At 38.8% G+C, this 22,503-nt stretch overlaps 1 protein-coding gene across 15 annotated transcripts in view; it reads left to right on the forward strand.

The window, feature by feature from the left end:
* plekha6 (pleckstrin homology domain containing, family A member 6) overlaps window positions 1-22,503 on the forward strand; it is a 103,010-nt gene that overhangs the window by 77,996 nt on the left and 2,511 nt on the right. For 7 of the 15 annotated variants that reach the window (XM_053673997.1, XM_053674001.1, XM_053674000.1 and 4 more), the window contains 19 exons: window positions 3,861-4,063; window positions 4,231-4,677; window positions 5,195-5,705; window positions 6,011-6,097; window positions 6,544-6,597; window positions 8,762-8,830; window positions 9,003-9,083; window positions 9,995-10,144; window positions 10,508-10,603; window positions 11,276-11,387; window positions 12,750-12,889; window positions 14,371-14,526; window positions 15,137-15,206; window positions 15,507-15,601; window positions 15,851-16,027; window positions 17,480-17,629; window positions 18,481-18,614; window positions 19,690-19,832; window positions 20,743-20,847. In XM_053673997.1, coding sequence (XP_053529972.1) covers window positions 3,861-4,063; window positions 4,231-4,677; window positions 5,195-5,705; window positions 6,011-6,097; window positions 6,544-6,597; window positions 8,762-8,830; window positions 9,003-9,083; window positions 9,995-10,144; window positions 10,508-10,603; window positions 11,276-11,387; window positions 12,750-12,889; window positions 14,371-14,526; window positions 15,137-15,206; window positions 15,507-15,601; window positions 15,851-16,027; window positions 17,480-17,629; window positions 18,481-18,614; window positions 19,690-19,832; window positions 20,743-20,837 — 2,970 coding nt within the window. In that variant the 3' untranslated portion in view covers window positions 20,838-20,847. Of the gene's footprint in view, window positions 1-3,363; window positions 3,449-3,860; window positions 4,064-4,230; window positions 4,678-5,194; window positions 5,706-6,010; window positions 6,098-6,543; window positions 6,598-8,759; window positions 8,831-9,002; window positions 9,084-9,994; window positions 10,145-10,507; window positions 10,604-11,275; window positions 11,388-12,749; window positions 12,890-14,370; window positions 14,527-15,136; window positions 15,207-15,506; window positions 15,602-15,850; window positions 16,028-17,479; window positions 17,630-18,480; window positions 18,615-19,689; window positions 19,833-20,742; window positions 20,848-22,503 lie in introns of those variants that run through there. The other 8 variants (XM_053673996.1, XM_053674004.1, XM_053674005.1 and 5 more) reach the window with 6 other exon arrangements.

Genomic DNA, 22,503 nt, shown 5'->3' on the forward strand with positions numbered 1-22,503 from the left:
GCTGACCTAACGTTTTTATGTGAGTCAGTGGCACACTGTTTGTCCTGTCTATTCACACAGTTTTGTTAAATGCCTGTTATATTAAGTGTATCCTATCATTAGAAGTCATGCACGCGTGTGAAATTTGTTAAGGCAGAGTCAGTGAGGTGTGATACACGTGACTGTATGGAATAGGAAAGCGGTACTGTGACATTTTAAAAAGAGCAAACATAAAGCCATGGAGCCTTGACCTTTAAGTAGAACAATATCTCAAGAGTTCAGATTTTAACTGCCAAATTCCAAGCCCTAATACCTTTCAAAAATCAAAGGAGTGTTTGATAGTTTCCTAACTGAGAGTGCGTATGAACAAGAAGTATTGAAAAGGAATTGTATTAACAGTGCATACCTTTAGTACATGTTGTAAAGCATGTGATTGAGATGTAGGGTTGGACTCCACAGATAGCTGTGGCATCCTCAGGATTTGAGCCTGTGATCTCCGGACGACAGGGCAAACCTTTTCGGATGGCACCACTTATTGTCTAAGTGTGATTATTAAACAAACAGAGATTGACTGACAGCTGGCTCAAAATAATAAAATGCACATATTATCCATTGGTGTTATGCCTTTGCTTATCTTCTACTATTACCAAAATTAAAGTAAATTGTTTGGTAATAACACAAAAAATGTAGTAACAATGTGTTACCATGAAACTAACTCATTCTGGTAGTAAAAGTAATTACGTTTACATGGCAATTATTTTTTTAGCTAATGGTTTATTAAAACCCTGTCCAGGGTGTACCCTGCCTTGTGCCCGATGCTCCCTGGGATAGGCTCCAGGTTCCCCGTGGCCCGGAGTAAGTGGTAGAAGATAGATGGATGGATGGATGGATGGATGGATGGATGGATGGATTATTAAAAGGATTACCCACTTTGTTCATTTGGATATTTTTTTGCATGAGTGTTTTCTTTTTCGATTGAGTTATCAGTCTAATAATTAACGGATTAATAGGATGTATGTAAACATTGCTAATGTTACAAGGAAGACTGATTCTCTAGATCAGGAGTTGTCAACTGGTGGACAGTGGTCCGGATCCGGATGAGAGCTCAACAAAAAAATTCGGGATGGTTCCAAGCACAAAATACACACTGTAGCAGAACCAATCAACCTCTGAAAAAAACTGGCTATAGTTCAGAGTCTCTTATAGTTTTCTAAACTCAAAATGTCATGCTTCTGTAACAGATGCTTTGTTTTGGCCAGTCATATGCAACTCACAGGAACAGCTGAAGGCAACTCATCAAGAAAGGATAATGTTTTCATATACTTTCATAGATTTGCCCTTTCTTGTCTTATTAGTAATGTAATGACATTGCTTGTTGAAAAAAAGTTGCAAAACAATGTTTAAAGACGATAGGACAGAGAAGTATGCACTTGTCCTCTGCTTCATCTGCTCACAGTCCACAGTGCCAGTCAACAGTGTTAATGTGAAGTCCACATCTGAACCAAACCACAGCCACTTCAAATTGATGTCTTAATTATAGTCGTGAACTAACCACTAACGGTTAAGCATTAAAAGCAACTGTTGTCACCATTCAGTCATGTTAGTTGCTTATCCTGACCTTCCTGAATTTTGTGTTTCACAAATATTAGCCGAAAATGAGCGACTGATTGGACACTAATGCGTGAGTTGATTTTTCTTGTGATTCCTCTGGCTGAAGTCACCTGCAGATTATTTCACAACAAGAATGAAAGCGCCCAGTGAACTGCAGGCCTCATAATGTCTGAAATCAGTCAGCATAATCATATTCTGCACTGAAAGTATGTTATAAGTAGTTTTATTTTAGGTCTGGCTAAGTCATCTAGAGTGCAGCCCAACCATTTATTATGCAGCAGCGTAGGAGTGCAATTGCTTGGGTGACACTCAAAGTTCCTTGCTCGCTTCATTCGTCTTTGGCATGTGTTTCAGGTTCAATGCAATTGATGAGGCCACATACTGTACCAGTAGTGTAATTATAGCAGTTTGTGATTCATTGTGTATACGGGTGACACACCCTCATCACCATAGCTGTCTTCATGGTGTTTTGCTTAAGATTAATGGGCCGAAATTTCAATAGTAGCCATGATTAAGTAAAATCAGGGCTTTAGCTTTGTGTTTCACATTTCTGGATTAACTGGGTGCCATAAAGCCATAGCATTGTAAGTGGTACACACCCACACAGCATTGGAACAATAGACTGCTTTTATTTATGCACATAAAATCCTTTGGGAATTAAGTTTTGGGGTTATGAAATCACTGTTTCAGTTCAGTACAGATTTGTAATCAGGTTGAAAAGACATGGATGAGTCTTGAGCTTCTATGTAAGAAATGTTATAGATAAAGAAAACGTCTGTTTATAAGAGAGACACTGCTACATAATATAGATGTTTGCGTATGGTAATGAACTCCTGATTATAAGGTAGACTTTTGTCGCATGTCAATATGTGTTGCAAGTTGCTGGAGAAGCACTAGAGAAGTGCTATAGAAGCACTCTCAATAAAGGTAATATTTGCCCAGGTCATGTAGTGTGTTCATGTCCTGGTCCCTTATCTGTACCTAAATATTTCAGGCAAAGGTTAGATGATGAACTTTGTAAGTATACTGTATATGCATATACAAAAAGTGTTTTTCTGTGTAACTTTTGTTTTAAGTAACTCTGTTGCCCCCATGTGCTGCACCCTCTGAACTGCAGTGTACTATGTATATTTGTGTGTGTGTGTGTGTGTGTATTTAACCTAAGCTTTGTGTTTTCACTGAATTACATTTATTACATGTATTATCATAACCTTAACTCACAATAGTTTCATGTTTTAAAATATGCATGTTTATAATTAGAAGTTGTTTTGTAGCACTGCACTATAATGATGTCACAAATCTACTAAGGGGTGAGCGATATGGCAAAAATAATATATATCATGATGCAGTACACGATATATTGGTTTCTTAACAAACTGCCAGGAGTACATTTATCTAAAAAAAAAATCAAAAAAATCTTAATGTTTTAAATCCATTTTAAAAAGTAGATTTTAAATTGTAATTGTTATTTTAAAATAAATGTAAACTAAAGTTATAAAATGATACCACCAAATCTCAAAAAGTGTGTCATGATATTATAATTATCATATCGCTCAGTCCTACTACTAACTGAGTTCTCTTTCAGGATATTAAACCTGGATTTAACCCTCTTGTTCTGTTCATTATTAGATAGCTGATCCAGACAGTCTTCTTTTTTTCTTAAAAAAAAAAAAAAAATTGATACACAAAACCCATTTACATTAATAAAGCCACTTAACCCTGCAAGGTGACCTCTTGCTGACCTTCATGTCTGACCCTGTTGTCCTCACCCAGTCTCTTCCCACCTTTTCCCTCCACCCAAACCTCTGAGGAGCCCTGAGAGAATTGGTCTCCACTCTGCCTGAACTCTCTTTAGTAGGTATGTGTGTGTGTGTGTGTGTGTGTGTGTGTGTGTGTGTGTGTGTGTGTGTGTGCTCTTTTCTCCATACCTGCATGACCCCGTGCATGACCAAAACCACATTTAGAGATTTCCATATTAGGCAGGAGCTGAAAGTGGTATGCTTAAAGCATTCTGGACGCACTGCACGCCATCTTATTTAATTAGCTATGATCATAATGAATGTCAAAATGTACTGTATATGAGATTGTGTATGATTTTAACCAGTATACAGTGTTACATACTATGCAAACGGAATGCAATTCTCACTGTAACTCAAGAGAATTATAATCAAGGCTTTGTATATTTTTTTTTGCATGTAGGTGTTTATGGTGCACTCAAGACCAACTGGAGATTGTGTAATAATCTTCATCTCTTTTTTTCTGTCTTGCAGGTGTGGTTTGAGGTGGAGGAAGAAGACATGGAGGGGGAGAAGGGGGAAGAGCAGGACTCTAAAGGCAGTATTGCATTCTGTTTGCAGGCAGAACACGCTGGGACTCGTACATACTACTTCAGCACTGACAGCTCAGAGGATAGGGAGGAGTGGGTTCAAGCCATGAGTGAGGCAGCCAAGGTCCACATTTCACCCCCTATTAGGTACACACACACACACACACACACATATGCATACATGCAACCATATGTACATTTATATCCTGCAGTTTTCTTTAATATTCTGAATAAACCATTTTATTATGAAGAAATCCAATGGTGCACTTAATTGTATGTAATACAAAGCTTTTCTGTCCTCATTGACTCCGCAGAAAAACCTCAGAGTCCGTCCTTACAGACGAGCAGAACCACGTTCCAGTGACGCAAGCACCAGAGACCAACTCTTGTCCAGAAGATGAGGACTCCAGGACTGAGCAACATCAGCCTCAGAAACAAGGAGTAAATGGGGTAGAAAGAAAAGCAATACCGGCTCCCACCACACCAGTGTCCACCGATATGGACAGCCGGTTTGGGGAAAGGGGATGCCCACCTCCTCACCATCCAAACGGATGGGGCAACTATGGCTCAGGCTTCCCTTCCCAGGAGAACATAAGAGAGGTGCGTGAAGTGCAGTCCGATCCACAAGGCAACACGGTGTTGCGCAGGGGCTTTGTGCCCAGGACGGGACCTGAGAGGATGGCACAGAGGAAGAGCTCCATGACACAGCTACAGCAGTGGGTGAACCAGCGGCGCGGCCCGCCTCAAGAGGACCTGCGGAGGTATGTATGCACAATAAAGGTATTATTGTAATATTAAAATTAATGTATGTCATATTAGGTGGTATACCCTGTCAATCACAGCAACTCTAGCCAGTCATGGACATCTGTGAGTCCTTCATGTATTCAAAAGAGGGCAGAAGGCAGCTGTCCTGTGACGTAGCGTTAGCTGCAGTTCAAAAAGATACAGTTGGCTAGCGTCATGTGTCAGAGGAAGTGTGTGTTATCCTTCACCATCCAGGGTTGGTAGCTGTCTTATGATAGTGGGAGGAGTCGACTGGTGAGTGGGAATTGGCAGGTGACCAAATGGGGAATGTTTTTTCTTTTTTAGTTTCCTTTTCATACAGCTGTCACTGAAAGGGACTACCTCTACCTCTGGAGCCCAAATGCTGTCTATATAAGCAGCTTTCTTCTGTATCGTTCAGCTGATTATCAGCACATGCCTGCTTGGGGTGGAATCCTGACTGAGAATAGATGGGATGATCTCTGTGCTGTTCTGCTCTTCCATCTTTCCCTACAGTCCATCACGGTATTACACGATGACCCGAGGCATTTCAGCAGACTACTACGGCACGTATGGTGCCCCTCCGTACCCTGAAGAGTACCCACTGTACCCTCCAGGAATTCGGCCTGACAGCATCTGCTCCATGTCAGCTGCCTATGACAGGATGCCGCCCCGCTGGACTGCAGAAGAAAAGCGGCGTTCGCTGAGGGACACTGCTCTCTATGTGCCTCCCCGTGAGCCCCAGTGGATGATGGGTCCTCCTGGACCACATCCTGCCTATTACACCCAGCTAGAGTCAACACAGGGGACCATGAGGCGTCTCTCGCTGCAGCCACGCTCACGTTCTGTGCCACGCTCGCCCTCTTCGTCATCGGGAGGTGCCTACTCACCCGGACCCCCAAACTTCATCTCGCCAGCACGCTCGCCTAGTGTGCGGTTTGACAGAGTGCCCGGTCGGCTCCGGGATGATGGAATCTATGTTGATCCATCAGTCTATGGCATGCGAAGATCTCTCAGTTCCCCCAAGGTAAATCTGATCAATAAATACATGTGCATTTCCATCGGGGTTCCTGTGGTGTAAATACACCTTTATGACTACTTGGCTCTCTCATTGTTTCATACACTTAAACAGTACATGGAAAGGTTAGCTTGTATTCCATACAACATTCAATCTATGTGGCGATCTTTATTTATTTATTTCTGTAGTTTTCCTCAATCAGTTTTTTGGAGGAAAAGATGTCTTAACTTACCTACAAACGACTATAGCAATCGTGTAGTCATATAATGTTTCATGGTTAAAACTTATGTGTTTTCCTGATCTGTTTCTTTTAGTATGATTTTGCTGGGGATCGAAGGTCTCTTACACAAAATGTTTACCATTACAATTATCCAGTCTCTCCCTCAGTACACGGCAAAATGGTAGGTTCCAGTAATTCTGTTCACTTAGTCATGTTTAGTGTTGCCATTGACACATCTCTGTGTTTTTGTGTGATGAACTACATTTATCTGTTTTGTTGGCTATGTTGTGCTTGAGTGACATTGTGACTCTGACATTTTGTGTGTGTGTGTGTGTGTGTGTGTGTGTGTGTGGTATTGCTGCTTTGTCTTAAATGCTATCTGTTTCTTTCTCTGTCTCATGCCTTGCCTCTGTCTCTGTCTCTGCTAATCTCTCTACTTCCTTTCTATCTTGTATACTTATGTCTTTCTGTGTATCTGACTCTATGGCTCTCTCTGGCCTTGTTTCTGTCTCCTACATTCCATATCTCTGTCCCTGTGTATGTGTGGGGCTTTGCTGCTATGGCCACACCGTGTGCTGCTTCTGTGTGTGACTGACCTACTGCTGCTGCTGCTGCTACTTACACCAGGATGACATTTTAGACCTGCAGCTTCAGAGGAACTTGGATTACCTCGATCAGCAGGTACACTTAACCCAGCACAGCAAATGCAGTATGGCTCAACTGCTTATACAGCACTGCTCTGAACATTAACACTGCTGTAGCAATCAAGCTTAAATGCACCAATTTAGAAGCTAACATGAAGCTGTGAATACTTTAGGCTGTCATACACCCTGTTCCACTCCCACGTTCACTGTCTTACCACACTGTTTCTACGACTTTTTCCCTTTGTGTGACTGCCCATTTCTTATTAAAAAAAAAAAGAAAAAGAAAAATAAGTATAAAAACATTCTTCCTACAGGCGTGCAGAAAATTACAGTTTGGGATTTTATGAGAAAAATGTTTTAGCACTATCTAGGCAATGTAAGCAATAGAAATGGTGCTCACTGGTTATATCCGATAAATAATGACAAACCTTACATTTTGTTAGAGTAGAATATAAACTGTTGAAATGTGATATACTGCAGAAAATTTTAATTGTAGTTTTGACAGGATAGAACAATATTAAAGTGAAATTATTTTCTTTTCTTATGTGCCTCTTGTACAACAAAACAACAAAACTAAACAGCTAATGGTCCCTTTAAAAGCTTTCTTTGGAAAAATAGAAATGAGAAAAATGCAAGGAAGTGAATTTGTATAATGACTGATTTCTTTATACTAGGAAAATTCTGGAAGCAGCTGTTAAATATATATGGATAGAAAGAATTTAGATTATTATTCTGAAATTTTTATGTGTTGCCTAGTCCTTTTTGTAATATAGGAGAAGTTAGACACAAATACAAACATTTAGTTACAAACATTATGCTTCCCCACAGGAAATAGGATGTCTGTAATAATCTTGATCAATTCACATGGAACAGTAAGTGATAAAATAACAGAGATAGGATTTTGACCGCTAGTTATAAGGCTTGCGTAGTTCACATACCCATAACATGTATGTAACCTGTGTGCTAGGAACATTGTAAATTGGGATGGGTTATATTTTTCCTGGGGCTATTTTTGCAGGTAATTTTTTTTAATAGGTAATTTTAAGGTAATTTTTTAACAGCATAATCTTGGACTCCATAGACACGGAAACGCACTGTCATTATGGACTTGGCTGGGAGTTAAATCCCATAAACACTCTGATAATTGAATTACTCCACCCATGGAAAAATAATCCAGTCTAAATAGGGCTTTAGCTTTAATTATAGGAAATATTGTGACATCTATATTTGATGGCAAAATATGGCACATTAAAAGAGCAGTGTTTTGGCTTGTATTATGTGTTTACAATCCACAGAAACGTAACTGCTGTTTAAGGCAAAATAGTAATAGTAGTGTGGATATGTAAATGAGAAAAAACTCCAATTACAACAAGTTGTGCTGTATGGATCGTGGCTTCCCCAATTATCTGGTAATGAGCAAAAAAAAATTAAAAATCCTCTCAGCAAATGATGGTGTGTTTTCTCTCAGGGAATGGAGGGAGATTACCTAATCGGAATGGTAACCCGAATGGTTGATCGTTCCACCCCCCAAGCAAAGTTATTCTCACAAGTAAGAGAAATTACAGTGGCTTCATGAGGCAGGCTTCAGCTTCATATTCCCTATAGGTCTACTACCACTGGGATTCATTTCAGCCTCTCGATGCCACTTTCAGGCTCAAATAAATCCTTAGCTGGTATGAGCTTGGCAAAAGCCAACACAAAGCCTGCCTCTCTGCCTAAACTCGGCATGTTGGATGTTAGGTGGTGTTGTAGAAACTTATATTGCTATTCATTTAGGTTGTGATTCTTCCTTTATTGCTCCTAATAGGGCAGATTTCAGTATTTCTTGTTTTTATGTTGCTAAAGTCCCTTTTGTTTGCTCATATTTTTGTGTATTTTTGGTGTCTTTTGTGTCACATTCTCCATTTCAAGAGCATTGTGTCCCTTGTTTACTTATCCTGTGTATGAGTCACATGTGTTATGTCTCTTTCACCATGTGTCAGATAACACTAAGACCATCTACTATATTGTGTTTCCACACACTTGTCATTATCACAGCATCATTATCACAGCATATGGGAATGGATCATGCTGCTGCATAAAATGTGTTATTTTTCTGTAGGTGTCAGAATGTGTCAATGCTTGCGTACTGAGCGCTGAATCTGGTGAATTTGCTGTAAGAAGCACTCATGAATGAATTCCACTTGCTCCTCTGATTTTAGGTGCCTCCAGCGCATGACATTTACAGGGACCTGCATCCCACTCTGAAGCTCAATGAAATTGAGACCAGTGTAAGTCTTGATTTTTATCTGTATGTAAATCAAGTTCAGTAATTTAATCATTCACAGTCTTTTTCTAAATTGCAGAGGCTACTTTTATTCTTTTGTTCTTTCTTTAAGCATTTTTATAAAGGCAATATTTGACTAGACTCGTATATCATATGGATGATTTTTCTGTATATAGAAACTGCTGAATCGCTTGTTTGAGCAGAACAGGCTTCTGAAGGAACAGGAAGCTGTAGTAAATCGGCTGCGAATGGACAAGGTATTTTTGAATTTTTACTCTTTAGTGGGACATTAAAGGAAAAGTCCAGCCTTGTAAAAATGACAGTAAAAATGTGTAGATGTTAATAGTTATTCTGATGATTCTGTTTTGTTATTCCCATGAGCATTTAAAAATTCACTACTCTCAAACATAAGGGATAATGATCAGGTTTCACTTTTAGCTCCTAAACACAAACAGAAAGAGCCTCAACATCATATTAGTAAGAAATCAAAGATAGATTTGGGGGAGACAGCAAACACTGGAAGTTTCAGAATGCAATGCAGTTATAGGACACAGTTGTAGTTATGGAAAACACTCAGCTTACTAGCTGGTGAGTTACGAGGCGGTGAGCACGATGCCGTTGATGGCAATGTTATAATGAATGCTGAAGCTTTGGAAGCTGATCTGTGTGAGCATAGTGTACAGATGATTAGGTGAAAGAGCTAGACAGACTAAAGGGATAAACTACTGCTGCATTGCGCTCGTTATGGGTAGAAACGAAGCAAGGGCTAAACCCTACTGGCACCACCATTAGCAGGTAGTTGAGTTACAGCATTGTGGTTAATGTAGGAAACCAAACTGAAAATATGCTGATCAATATGTTGAGGAAAGAAGTTTAAGCCGAAACATGGTGGATTTTTCCTTTAATATAAAAAAAATACAGATAACTTTGTTGTTAACATGTTGTTAATTTTCTAATGAAAATTAACAAGAGACATGTTTTTATTACTGAGATTATGTTAATCAGACCTGAATGTAAGCAGATGAACTCTTTTCAGTCATATCTGTGCACGCACACCTGAGTGATTAGTCGTATTAGTCTGGTTTAGTAGCACAGCCATTGCTATGCTGTGAAAAAGTGGTAAAACTTTGTGACATCCTTCTTGCCCTGTGTGTTTCAAACTTTGCAGGATAACTTGGAGGCCACGCTGGTGGCCACACATCAGGACATGGAGTTGTGCAGGACTCAGCCACTGGCCATGGAGAAACTGCAGCTGAAGAAGGAGAGCTTACAGAATCAGCTCATCAATGTCCGGGGCGAGCTCTCTCAGGCTTCCAATGTAAGCTGTGCTCTAAAATAGTTTTGTAAAACTCTCAATGTCACAAATGAATGCTTTAACAAGTGAATTATCTTGTTCATCTTGAAACAGACACGTTCAAGCAGAGACTACCATAAACCATTAAATCCTGTAGGGCTGAACTTACTTCAATTCTGATCCAGAAAGAATAGATATGTATAGATTTTTATGGTTGTAGGGATGGCAGTGCTAGAAATAAGTTGTAAGCAAATGGCCATTTTTGTGCCATATACAAATTTAGGGAAAACATGCTCTCGCTCTACTTAGATAATGTTACCTCATGAACTATAAGTGTGAGTGTCAAACGCAGCAGCTGTTAATCAGTCATATTTCTTGTTTTTTCAGGCTCTGACCACCTCTAAAATGGAGTTTGATGCTCTGGAGGATGAGGTAAATGCTATTCATGGTGACCTGTGGGAGCAGCTGAATTCTGGAGGACAGGTACATCAACATCATCCACATCTTCATCATCATCATCATCAACTTCATACTAATGACATCTGGTCTTTGTTCTCTTTAAGGCCCAGCCATAAGCACGTGCTTTTTTAATCTCTGTTAAATGACCTATGTATTAATGATATGCAGTTTTGCAGTAATGTAACAGTTTAATTTCAGTGACTGATTACATTCTCCAGCAACTCCAATATGATTAATGTTAAATAGAACAACGAATACAATTATACAAAAGATACACCAGCAAACTGACCTTGATAAAAGTGAAACATAATCAGAGATCTATTAATTACTCATTTCATTTGTTGGAGAATTGAAAAAAAGACTTGTTCTTCACAGTTCATGGACATTCTGCATATGATTAATTATTGATTAGCATATGAAAGGCTCATTACTAATTCATGAGCAAACATTCATTTCCGTGAAGCTCCTGATGGTGTTTATAAATAATGTATGTAGGTGTCTTACAGTTGTAATAAAATAGGTTTTTAGTGAAAGGATTACATGGGCTGAGTAACTGGCATTCAGGTTAAAAATCGAAGTAGAGAACAAAAAAACTTTACATTTTAAAAAGTGAGTGAGCGAGAGAGAGACAAAAAAGATAATTATATTGCTATTGAAATTAATATGCCTTTCCTCTACTGTCCTTTGTTTCTCCAGAGTGAGCTGGTCCACCGACACCTGCAGAAAGAGTTCTGGAGGGTTCAGGATGTGCTCGAGGGGCTGCACAAGAACAATCCCTCTCGAGGCACAGACACAGCTAAGCACAGAGGTCAGGTTCCTATGTTTATACTACATATATACATACATTGCTGTAAAAAAGTATTTGCCCACATCCTTATTTCTTCTTTTTTTGTGTATATCTCATACTAAATAGCTTTAGATCTTCAAATGAAATACAACATAAAACAATGGCAACCTGAGTAAACACACAATACAGTTTTTATTTTTTTATTGAAGAAAAAAAAGTTATACAACACCTATCACCCATGTGAAAAACGAATTTCCCCCTTAAAATTAAAATCTTGTTGTGCCATCTTTAGCAGCAATAACTGCAACCAAAGCTTCCAATAACTGGGGATCAGTCTTTCACTTACGTCTAGGAACTTACTCCTATGCTTTGGATCATTGTCTTGCTGCATAATCCAGTTGTGCTTGACTTTCAATTTACGGACTGAAGACCGGACATTCTCCTTTAGGATTTTCTGGTAGGGAGCAGAATTAATGTTTCCCTCAATTATTGCAAGTTGCCCAGGCCCTGAAGCAGCAAAGCATCCCCTCACCATCACAATTCCGTGCTTGACCATAGGTATGAGATTCTTTTTGTGGAATTCTGTGTTTGGATTATGCCAGATGTAACAAGACTCCTGTATTCCAACCAGTTCCACTTTTGACTCATCAGTTGACAGAACATTCTCCCCAAATGTTACAGAATCATCAAGGTGTGTTTTGACAAAATTCAGACGAGCCTTAATGTTCTTCTGGGTTAGCAGTGGCTTTCGCCTCGCCACTCTTCCATGGATGTCATTTTTGCCCACTGCCTTTCTGATAGTGAAGTCATGAACAGTGACTTTTATTGATGCAAGAGAGGCCTGTAGTTCCTTTAAAGTTGTCCTTCATTCTTTTGTGACTTCCTGGATGAGTAGTGCTCTAGTAGTCCACCAGTTCTGGAATGTCTTTCAATTTTGGCATAGAGTTTTACTGGGTAAGATCTTTTAATCAACTTCATGCTGTTGAAAAAGTTCTATTTAAGTGTTGATTTGATTGAACAGGGTTTGCAGTAATCTGGCCTGGTTGTGTCTAGTCCAGCTGAACCCCATTTTGAAAGCAGTTTCATAGATTTGGGGAATTAGTAACTACGGGGGCAAATACATTTTCACACAGCCCCTGTTGGTATTGGATAACTTTTTTGCTTCAATACATAACATTATCATTTAAAAACTCAGGTTGCCTTTGTTTTATCTTAGATATTTATCTTTATTTACTTTCATTTCTGAAAAATTTATTATGAGATATACACAAAAACAGAAGAAATCAAATACTTTTTCACAGCACTGTACCTGTACATACCTAAATTCATCCATACATACTGTACATACAAACTTGGGCTTTAACTTTGTTTTTTTGTGTTCAGCAGTCAGTGCAGCATCAGGTTCCTTCAGCACAAACAGTCCAGCGAGCCCACTGAGCTCCGTGAGTCTAACCAGCCCACTCAGCCCTTTCTCACCTGTACCCGGCTCCCAGAATTCACCCACAAAACAGCTGGCAACAGAGGTAAGCCACAAAAAATATAACATAACACCTCAGTACAAAGTTAAATAACATTTTGCAGTACTGTACTATAAAGATTCATTATATATTTAGCAGAATTATATGAAAATGATTACAAGCTAATGCAAGAATTTATTTGTCACTTAGCACAGCACTACATGATACATAATATCCATGTGTTGCAGACTGGGAAAACTTCTCTATTATCTAAAGCTTTGAAAACTAGACTTTTCTGAACTGAATATGATCCTCTTTTGCATATATTCCACCCCCAAGTAAAGTTCTATATTTTTTTCCCTCAAAATTGAAACATCTAACAAAAAAAAAAATGCCGCTATATTTAATTTCTTATATTTTAATAAACACATAATTAATAATATAAAAATAATAAATATTACCATGAAGACTATGTCTGTCTACATGCCCATCTGTAGAAATAGCCTACAGATGTTTTTGCATCTGCATTTGTTAAACTGGCTTCTTGATCTTTGCAGAGTTTATAAAGTTAATAAATAAAACCATTTCTTAATCATGTTGGGTAGATATATTTGTTTTCTTATTATAAGCAGAAAAACAAAATTTTGGTCAAATCCAGATTTTTTTGATTGGCAGTATTCAGACACAGTGACCATCACCATTTAGACCTCCATGCATATGATACAAAGCAGAGCTACACTGTTAAATTAACTTCATGATGGGATGCAGTGTATTGTTTCACTTTATTTAGTCAGATTCATTAAGATGTGTTTCTTGATTTAGACCCCATGCCATCTGTTGAGCTACCATTAAATAAATTCTCAGTTGGATCCTAATCCGAAATATGATTGGTGTTGCTTAAGTCAAACCTCTGCTGTAATGTTTGTCAATTTACATTTGTATTAAACTTTCAAAGCTTTCTTTATATAACACAATCAACCACTAACCTCAATCAGTGCTCTAACAATATATTACCTGTCTTCTCACTGGCTTTGCCCTTGTTTTTGTCATAGCTCTAGGATTTGTGCCATGCCTACTTGTGTACAAATGCTAGATTTTTTTTGTAGGCAACTCCGTCTTTGTAGATGCTTACCAGTGTTCTCACCTTTTGTTGATTTCTAAGGCGCCTTAAACGATCCGCTATAGCAAACTGATCTGCACATTTCATTCTATGACAAAAAGAAAGTCACATGTTCTGAACTTGAATGATCTTGTTTATTTAGGCAGAATATTATTACAATGTCTTCAAGATAGACTTTTTGGAGTGGATGTTTGTGGTCTGCGCTGTGTGCAGGACAGTTTCTGCTCATGTAAAGTGTATGGCTTTAGTGAAATTCTGTGTACCTCTCTGCTCCCTGCCTGGCTGAGTAACTCCTGCTGATGCACAGCTGTCTCCTTCCTCCTCCCTCTTATCCGTTTTGTCTTTCCCTGTCATTCGTGGGCTATATTCTTCTCCTTTCTGTTTCTTTATCTCTCTCTCTTTCTTCTATCCTTCCTTCACGTTCCAGGAGATTGGTCCTCCACGGCCCCCACTCCCTAAGTCTTACCAACCCCTGGACCCCACCATGATCATGCCCCCTGTCCCCCCCCTCCCTTTCAACAGCAATGTCTGGCCACGCAGCATGGACAGCTATAAGGAAGACAAAGACTCGCACAGCCAAAAGGTATCTCAGAGTAGAAAAATCTTCTGAACAAAGTATAACACAGCCCCCTGTCCCTAACACCAGAACCAATGTTACATCCAGGCCCTTGTGCATATTGTCCCTCAAATCATATCCGTCCAGCAAGCCCTTCATCATCTACCATCAGTGGTCACATCATCCTCTCACTTCCACTCATCTCCTTCATCTCCATCCAATACTTACCTTTTCACTTTCCATCAATTTCTCTCTCCCCTCAGTATTTATTACTATGCTTGCTATTTGAAAGAGCTCATTTTGTCATTGAATTGACAAAGCATACAGTACATTGCTTCATTCCTTCACCTTCAGTAATCCCTTTATCTTGGCTAGAGAAAGTTAAAGTAGGTTTGGCTAATGTTCTGGCTAATGTGTGTACTGTGGCGGTTCCTCCTTCCTACAGTGCCGCTGCTCCATTCAGTTAGATATGCACATCAAAGAAATTAACTCTACAGTCATTATCCTATCACCGTCTCCATGCAGTGTGTTAGTATCTGGACTGATTTAGTATTTTGAGATGATCAGGTGACCACATTTGCTGTCAATGCGCTTCTTTTGTCATGAATGTATTCATTTATTCTGATTTCTTGTCCAGCACAACTACAGTTCATTAGAGGAAAAGACCAACGATTACGACTTGGAGCAAGACAGACAAGGCAATAAAGGTAGGAGAGTACACAGTCTGAGTACACAGTCTCACAGTTTATTTTGAATTTAATCAGTTTAATTCCATATATAAAGATGAGCCAAGAACCTCACTGGGTTCAGACTTACATATAGTACCACACTCTCATAATTCCATATCTTTTCCTATTAGTTTCATAACAATTGGGGAATATTCATAGTACTTATTGAATAATATGCTTTAAGATGCATAACCTATATAGGGTTATATGTGCTATTATAATATACAAATAACATTGTCAACATTGCTAACATAAGTTACATATCTTTTTTGTGTGTAGTTGGTATTGTCCCACCCAGGACCAAATCTCCCACAGATGACACGGACGGTGCCCCTAAGAGGAATGGGAGGATGCCTAATGGTCACATCTCCAGGGTGGGTCATTAGTGCCATTTCTTGATGATTATAAGAAATCTCATTAAGTAATAATATACTGTAGATTACCAAATTATCATTAATGATGATTACCTAACTATCATTAAGGACTAGTATAGCTGAAATTAAACTATAACTAGGTTAGTTTACTTAGTTAGATAAGAGAACTACTCATTCTACACATTTCTGAAAACTATCTTGAAAGTTAACATGACATGAAATGGGATTGTTATCCTTGTCTGTTTCTAGGAGAGGCCAAAGAGCGCTGTGTTCCCAGCAGAAGTAAAGTCTAAGATGAGTGTAGAGGAGCAGAATGAGAGGATACGTCGGAACCAGAGTAGTTCAGTCAAAGACAAGAGACGCAGCCTTAATCTGTCCAACAACCAGAACTTGGATGGCCTCAAACCTTCTGTCAACTACAGAGTGGTTAGCATCTCTTTACACTTTACCATCCGTTCATACTGACAATGGTTTATCAGATGTCCAAGCCACATAAAACCTTGTTATATTAGGTTTCTGTATGTACAACCCCAATTCCAAAAAAGTTGGGATGCTGTGTAAAATGTAAATATAAACAGAATGCAATGATTTGCAAATCTCATAAACCCATATGTTATTCACAATAGAACATTTTTAAACATATCAAATGTTTAAGCTGAGTAAATGTACAATTTTAAGAAAATAATAAGGTAATTTTGAATTTCATGGCCGTACACATCTCAAAAAAGTTGGGCCGGGGCCAACGAAAGGCTAGAAAAGTAAGTGTTACTAAAAAGAAACAGCTGGTGGAATATTTTGCAACTAATTAGGTTAATTGGCAACAGCTCAGTGTCATGATTGGGTATAAAAAGAGTATCTTAGAGAGGCAGAGTTTCTCAAAAGTAAAGATAGGATGGAATCTGGATGGAAGCATATGTTACTCAAAAATCTGTATATACCTTTCAGCATTGATGGTGCCTTTCCAGATGTGAGAGCTGCCCATTCCATGGGCACTAATGCACCCCCATACCATCAGAGATGCAGGCTTTTGAACTGAGCACTGATAAAATGCCAGATGGTCCCTCTTCTCTTTAGTCCTCTTTAGTTTAGAGGACACGGCATCCATGGTTTCCAAAAACAATTTCAAATTCGTCTGACCACAGAAGAGTTTTCCACTTTGCCTCAGTCCATTTTAAATGAGCTTTGGCTCAGAGAAGACTGCAGCGTTTCTGGATCATGTTCACATATGGCTTCTTCTTGGCATAACTAGCATTAGTGGATGGCACGACGAACTGTGTGAACAGACAATGAGTACTGGAGGTGTTTTTAAGCCCATGCAGTGATTTTCAATACATCCATTTCCAAACAGGTCATGCCTGGTTTTAATGCAGGGCTGCCTGAGGGCCCGAATATCATGGGCAGGTAATTATTTTCACCCTTGTCCCTTGCATGCAGAGATTTCTCCTGATTCTCAGAAACCTTTGATGATATTATGTACTGTAAATGAGATATTCATAGTCTTCGTAATTTTACTTTGAGGAATATTCTGAAATAGTTCCACAAATTGTAGAAGCAGTTTTTGCCGATTGGTGAACCTCTGCCCATCTTTACTTCTGAAGGACTCTCTAAGATACTCTTTTTATATCCAGTCATGTTACTGACCTGTTGCCAATTAACCTCCAGCTGTTTCTTTTTAGTAACACTTTCAGACTTTTGTTGCCCCCGACCCAAATTTTTTGAGACGTGTTGCAGCCATCAAGTTCAAAATGACCTTGTTTTTTTTCTTAAAGTGGTACATTTACTCAGTTTAAACATTTTATATGTTTTCTATGTTCAGAAAGTTTAGACACAGCAATTCAATCTTGATTATACAGGAATGTTTATTGGCTTTTTTTGTAGGTGAGGAGAAGACTGACTGCCCATGAGGTGGACATAAAGGGCCTGGAGGCGGCCGTACGAGGGATAGGCACGGAGTCTCCAAGGGAAGAAATTGCCCGACTACGGAGACAGGTGGAGCCTGAGAATTATGATCTGGATATCGGCAAAGAGGTAAAGTACAGTACTGTCTATTTGCAAGTTTAGAATAGGCTTACTCAACCAGTGGGCCATAGACCAAATCCTGACTATTTAAAATTTCAACTGAAGCTGGCAGTGTTAAGTTATTATTATTATCATTATTATTAGTAGTAGTAGTAGCAGTAGTAGTAATAGACGATGAAGAAGAAGAAATAACAACTACAAAACACTACCAGCTTCAGCTAAAATTTTACATAATTAGGATTTAGCCTATGGCAAAGAGAATTACAAAATAATGAAGATACAATTATTATAGTTACTTAGTTCTAATAAGTAAATATACTATTCTTGTAGATGAGAAAAAGGTTAATGAATTATTTCATATTTATTAATAGCGTGTCTGTTCCTACTGAATAACCAAAAGCATAGATATGGGCCAAATATTGGTGATGCTAAATCTTCTAGACATCAGTTCTTCCCATTCTGTATGTTTCTGATATCATCTCTCAGCATCAACACTATAGTCAGGCTGGAATGACAGATACTTGATCAGATTACCATCAAATTAATGGTTGTTAAATTAGTGTTTACTGGGCAAAGAGAGTGTATGGCCCAACAAAAATAAACTGTAAAAATTAGTTTAAAAATTACAGTTATTAATTTAATTCAAGTCTTACTTGTAACCCATGTGCTTTACCAATGTAACCCACATGAATAGGTTATAATAAGCCTACATTACAGTCCCAGTTGAATAGACCTGGTTTAGATCATGCTATACCAACAATATCGACAGATTGTTCAGAACTGATTGAAAGTAGCCTGCAATCACCAGGCAAAGGTGGCTTTGTGAGATATTGATAGATGTCTGTCCCTATTTTTTTCAGCTGTCTGCCCCAGACAAAGTGTTAATTCCAGAGCGGTATCTTGACATAGAGCCCAGCACGCCGCTCAGCCCAGAGGAGGAGCGAGAGAAACAGAAGAAGGTGGAACGGATAAAGACGCTTATTGCCAAATCAAAGTAGGTTACAGCTGTCTATTGCTTACACACGGGGGGGTGTTGTGTATAGCAGTGATTTGGAGCATAGTAGGTTTACTAGTATGTTAGACAGGCTCAGATTGTTTAAGATGTTATATTTAGTTATGTGATTTCATGTTATGTCGTGTTGTGGTTTTTATTTCCCCCACAAATTTCCCAACTTTAGATGGGTGTGGGTTGATTTCTCAAAATACCAGTATAAATCTGCATATAACCTCCAACCCATGAATGCAATGTGTAATCTACACCTTACACTGCATTCTAGAGCAATTTGTGCAGATAAACACTGAAACAGCTTTTTATAGTCTATAGACTATATATTTTATAGTCTTTGTTCACCTCAGTGTGAGCTAGAAGCAATTGGATATACACTAACTGTCCACTTTATTAGGAACACATCTACAGCTGTTAATTTATGCAGTTATCCAGTCAGCCAATCACGTGCCAGCAGCGCAATGAATGAAATCAGGCAGATACAGGTCAAGAGCTTCAGTTGATCTGCACATCAAAAATCAGAAAGGGGAAAAAGTGTGATATCTGTGACTTTACCCGTGGCATGGTTTAGTTTGAGTATTTCAGTGTGTGAAACTCTAGAGACTGTGTGTGTGAAATTCCCAGGAGATCAGTGGTTTCTGAAAGGCTCAAACCAGACCATCTGGTACCAACAAAATGCCATGATCAAAGTCACAGAGATCACACTTTTTCTTCATTCTGATGTTTGATATGAACATTAATTGAAGCTCTTGACCTGTATCGCCATGATTTAATCCACTGCACTGCAGCCATATGAGTGGCTGATTAGATACCTGCATGAAGGTACGGGTGTTCCTAATAAAGGACAGTGAGTGTATCTTTGCCTAGTCTTTTTATTTAGGCATTTTTGAAAATTGTACTCATATGAAAAGGGTACACTACAAAATACTAAGTCATAGGAGGTTGGGAACTGGAACAAACAAACTGGTTGGGATTGAAAAATAACAAGACATAAGTGGAACAAATTATATACAGATAGCATTAATGGTGACTGTTGACAAACCAGCCCTGTGTGCTTCCCCAGCCTGCAGAATGTTGTCCCGGTGTTGGATGGCCCTTCAGAAGCCCAGGCTAACCCTGAGCAGAAATTGCAGGAACAGGAGAAACGCATTGAGATCTCTTGCACTTTGGCTGCCGAGGCCTCCCGCCGCTCCCGCCTGCTCTCTGGTGAGGAAGCCTGCCGTCCCGAGGAGCCTGGGCAACCCCTATCTGACCTCTGACCCCTGTTTGACCCTTTGTGTCGTTCACCAACCCTGTCCACTCTCACTGTCCCTCACTTTCTTAAAACTCGTACTTCAGAGCTAAGGTGGCACATGACATTTAGAGCTGTGCTCTAAAAAAAGTAACTGCAAGATCAAGAACAAATGGGAAATTATATATATACTGTATAATACAGGCAATAGTGTTAACTCGTTAAAGTATTTTGTACAAATAGGTATTTTGTACAAAATATGAATTTCTGTAACCTCTGCTCTGAAGTACTGTCTATTCTCATACAGAACTGAATATACTGTCAAATCAGAACAAGTGAAGAACTTCATGTTTTATAATTGACTTTTCTTAAGCCATTTATTTCTCATGTACAAGACACACCCACATCATGTGTACATGCAAGACCATTTAAGATATCGTTAGGTAAAGTTAGAGATCACGATTAAAACTTGTCACAGAAAAAAATAAATGGAGAGAAGCACCTCTCATTTTGCTGCGTTATATAATTGCTTATTTTAACTGTTTTTACTTTAAATATGTGTTTGCTTTGTATAGTTATATAGTAGATACCATTTCTCTTCATTCACGCTGATGCTGAATCACTCAGGATTGTGAGTTCTGACTGTGTGCTCCAGCACTTTCTTTAAAGTTTTCTTTCAGTTCCTGAAGCTTTTTATATCATGCTTTTTTCATTCAGCAGTCTGCGTTGTGGTCCTCTGAGAACAAGGCAGACTACCTCTCTGTTCCACAACCCTTTCTTATTCTTATTTATTTATTTATTTATTCATTCATTCATTTATTTATCGATTTATTTATTTAGCGTGTGTGAATTTTCCCATCATTTCGTCCCACCATTGCATTGCAGCCCAGATAAACCCGAGTCCCCCTGCCTCCCCGACCAACCTGGCCCCTCCCCCTTCCTCTGGCTTCTCTGACTCCTCCCACATCATGAAGGTGTGAGTGTGTGAAGGTGAGTTCCGCTCACTGCACAAAGGCCCTTCGCCCTTTTTTATTCACTTCCCTTCTTCCCATATGTTCCCTGTGTTCCAGTACTGTTTTTACACACCATGCAGTTTCCACTTGCCTGAAAATGTATTATCAGTAAAATAGCTAATATTTGAAAAGAAACAATTTGATTGCCTACAGTCTAGGATTTATGTAGTACATGATTCCACCTATACTTATACAACTATGTACAAATTTATTACCGTGGTAGCTAGTTACAGAAATGTTATACAAACTACCAAGATCATTTCTTCAGTTACACTGATAAAACAGTATTGGAATGCTGGGGTAGAGTGCTCCTTTTGGCCTTGCTTTGCTCTTACATTTTTATTTTCAGTGGAGCTTCTCTCAAGCGTTTAGTACACCAAAGTACAGTTACCAAAAAACAAAAAAAGAAAGGGAGCTGGCAAATTCTTTTAATATTGCAAAACAGTAAGTGATGTTTTTCCAAGAAAGATAAGAAGGAATTACTTGAATTGAATTGGATTTTCACGTACATATCACAGATGCACCTGCATATTTGAGTGAAAACAAGGCACAGGACTAATTCAGATAGCTGTGAACTTATTTTCCATGTAAAGGATGTAAAGGTTGTGAACTCACAACTTTCTAATCAGTAGCCTAAAGGCTTAAGCTTGAGCCACCACTTCACTTTTAAATGTGCTTAGGAAGGCATGTCCTTTTAAACAAATCAAGACACACTCACCAGCCACATTAATAAGAACACCTGTACACCTGCACATTCATGCAATTATCCAATCATGTAGCTGCAGATACAAATCAAAAGATTTCATTAAAGCTTATATCAAACATCATAATGGGGGACAATGTGATCTCAGTGACTTTGATCGTGGCATGGTTGTTGATGTCAGATACACTGGTTTGAGTATTTCAGAAACTACTGTTCTCATATTTTCACACACAGAAGTCTCTAGAGTTTACACAGAATGGTATGCAAAAAAACCCTCTAGTTTTGCAGATGGAAACATCAATGTGCTCTTCTGCTGCAGATGCTTTTCTGCTCACCACAGCTGTAAAGAGTGCGTGTTTGAGTTACCGTATACTTCTTGTCAGTTGGAACGAGTCTCGCCATTCTCCTCTGTCATCTCTCATCAACAAAGCATGGCTGCTGTGGCACCGCTGCTCACTGGATCTTTTCACACCATTTAGTATAATATAACAGTATCTAGAGACTGTTGTGTGTGTGAAAATCCCAGGAGATCAGCAGTTTCTGAAATACTCAAACCAGCCCATCTCGCACTAACCATTATGCCACAGTCAATGAAATCACATTTGTTTCACAACTGGATGTTTTTGTAAATTACCTGAATCTCTTGACCTGTATCTGTATGATTTTATGCACTGCACCGCTGCCACATGATTGGCTGATTTGATAATTGCATGAAAGCGTGGTAATAAATAAAGTGAACAATGAATGTATACTGTAGTTACTACAATCACAAACAAACTGATAAATTGTGTCAAAAAGAGAGATTGCAGACATTTTTCCTATGAGTAAAATTATTGGGTAATGGTCAGATAGATTCTGCTGCCTCTCAGGAGGTTTTTCTTTGCTATGCTATGGCAACATTTATGTGAGTAACTCAAAGTGTTTTTGTAT

Source organism: Ictalurus punctatus, chromosome 21 (assembly GCF_001660625.3).
Source record: "Ictalurus punctatus breed USDA103 chromosome 21, Coco_2.0, whole genome shotgun sequence".
NCBI classification, from domain to species: domain Eukaryota; kingdom Metazoa; phylum Chordata; class Actinopteri; order Siluriformes; family Ictaluridae; genus Ictalurus; species Ictalurus punctatus.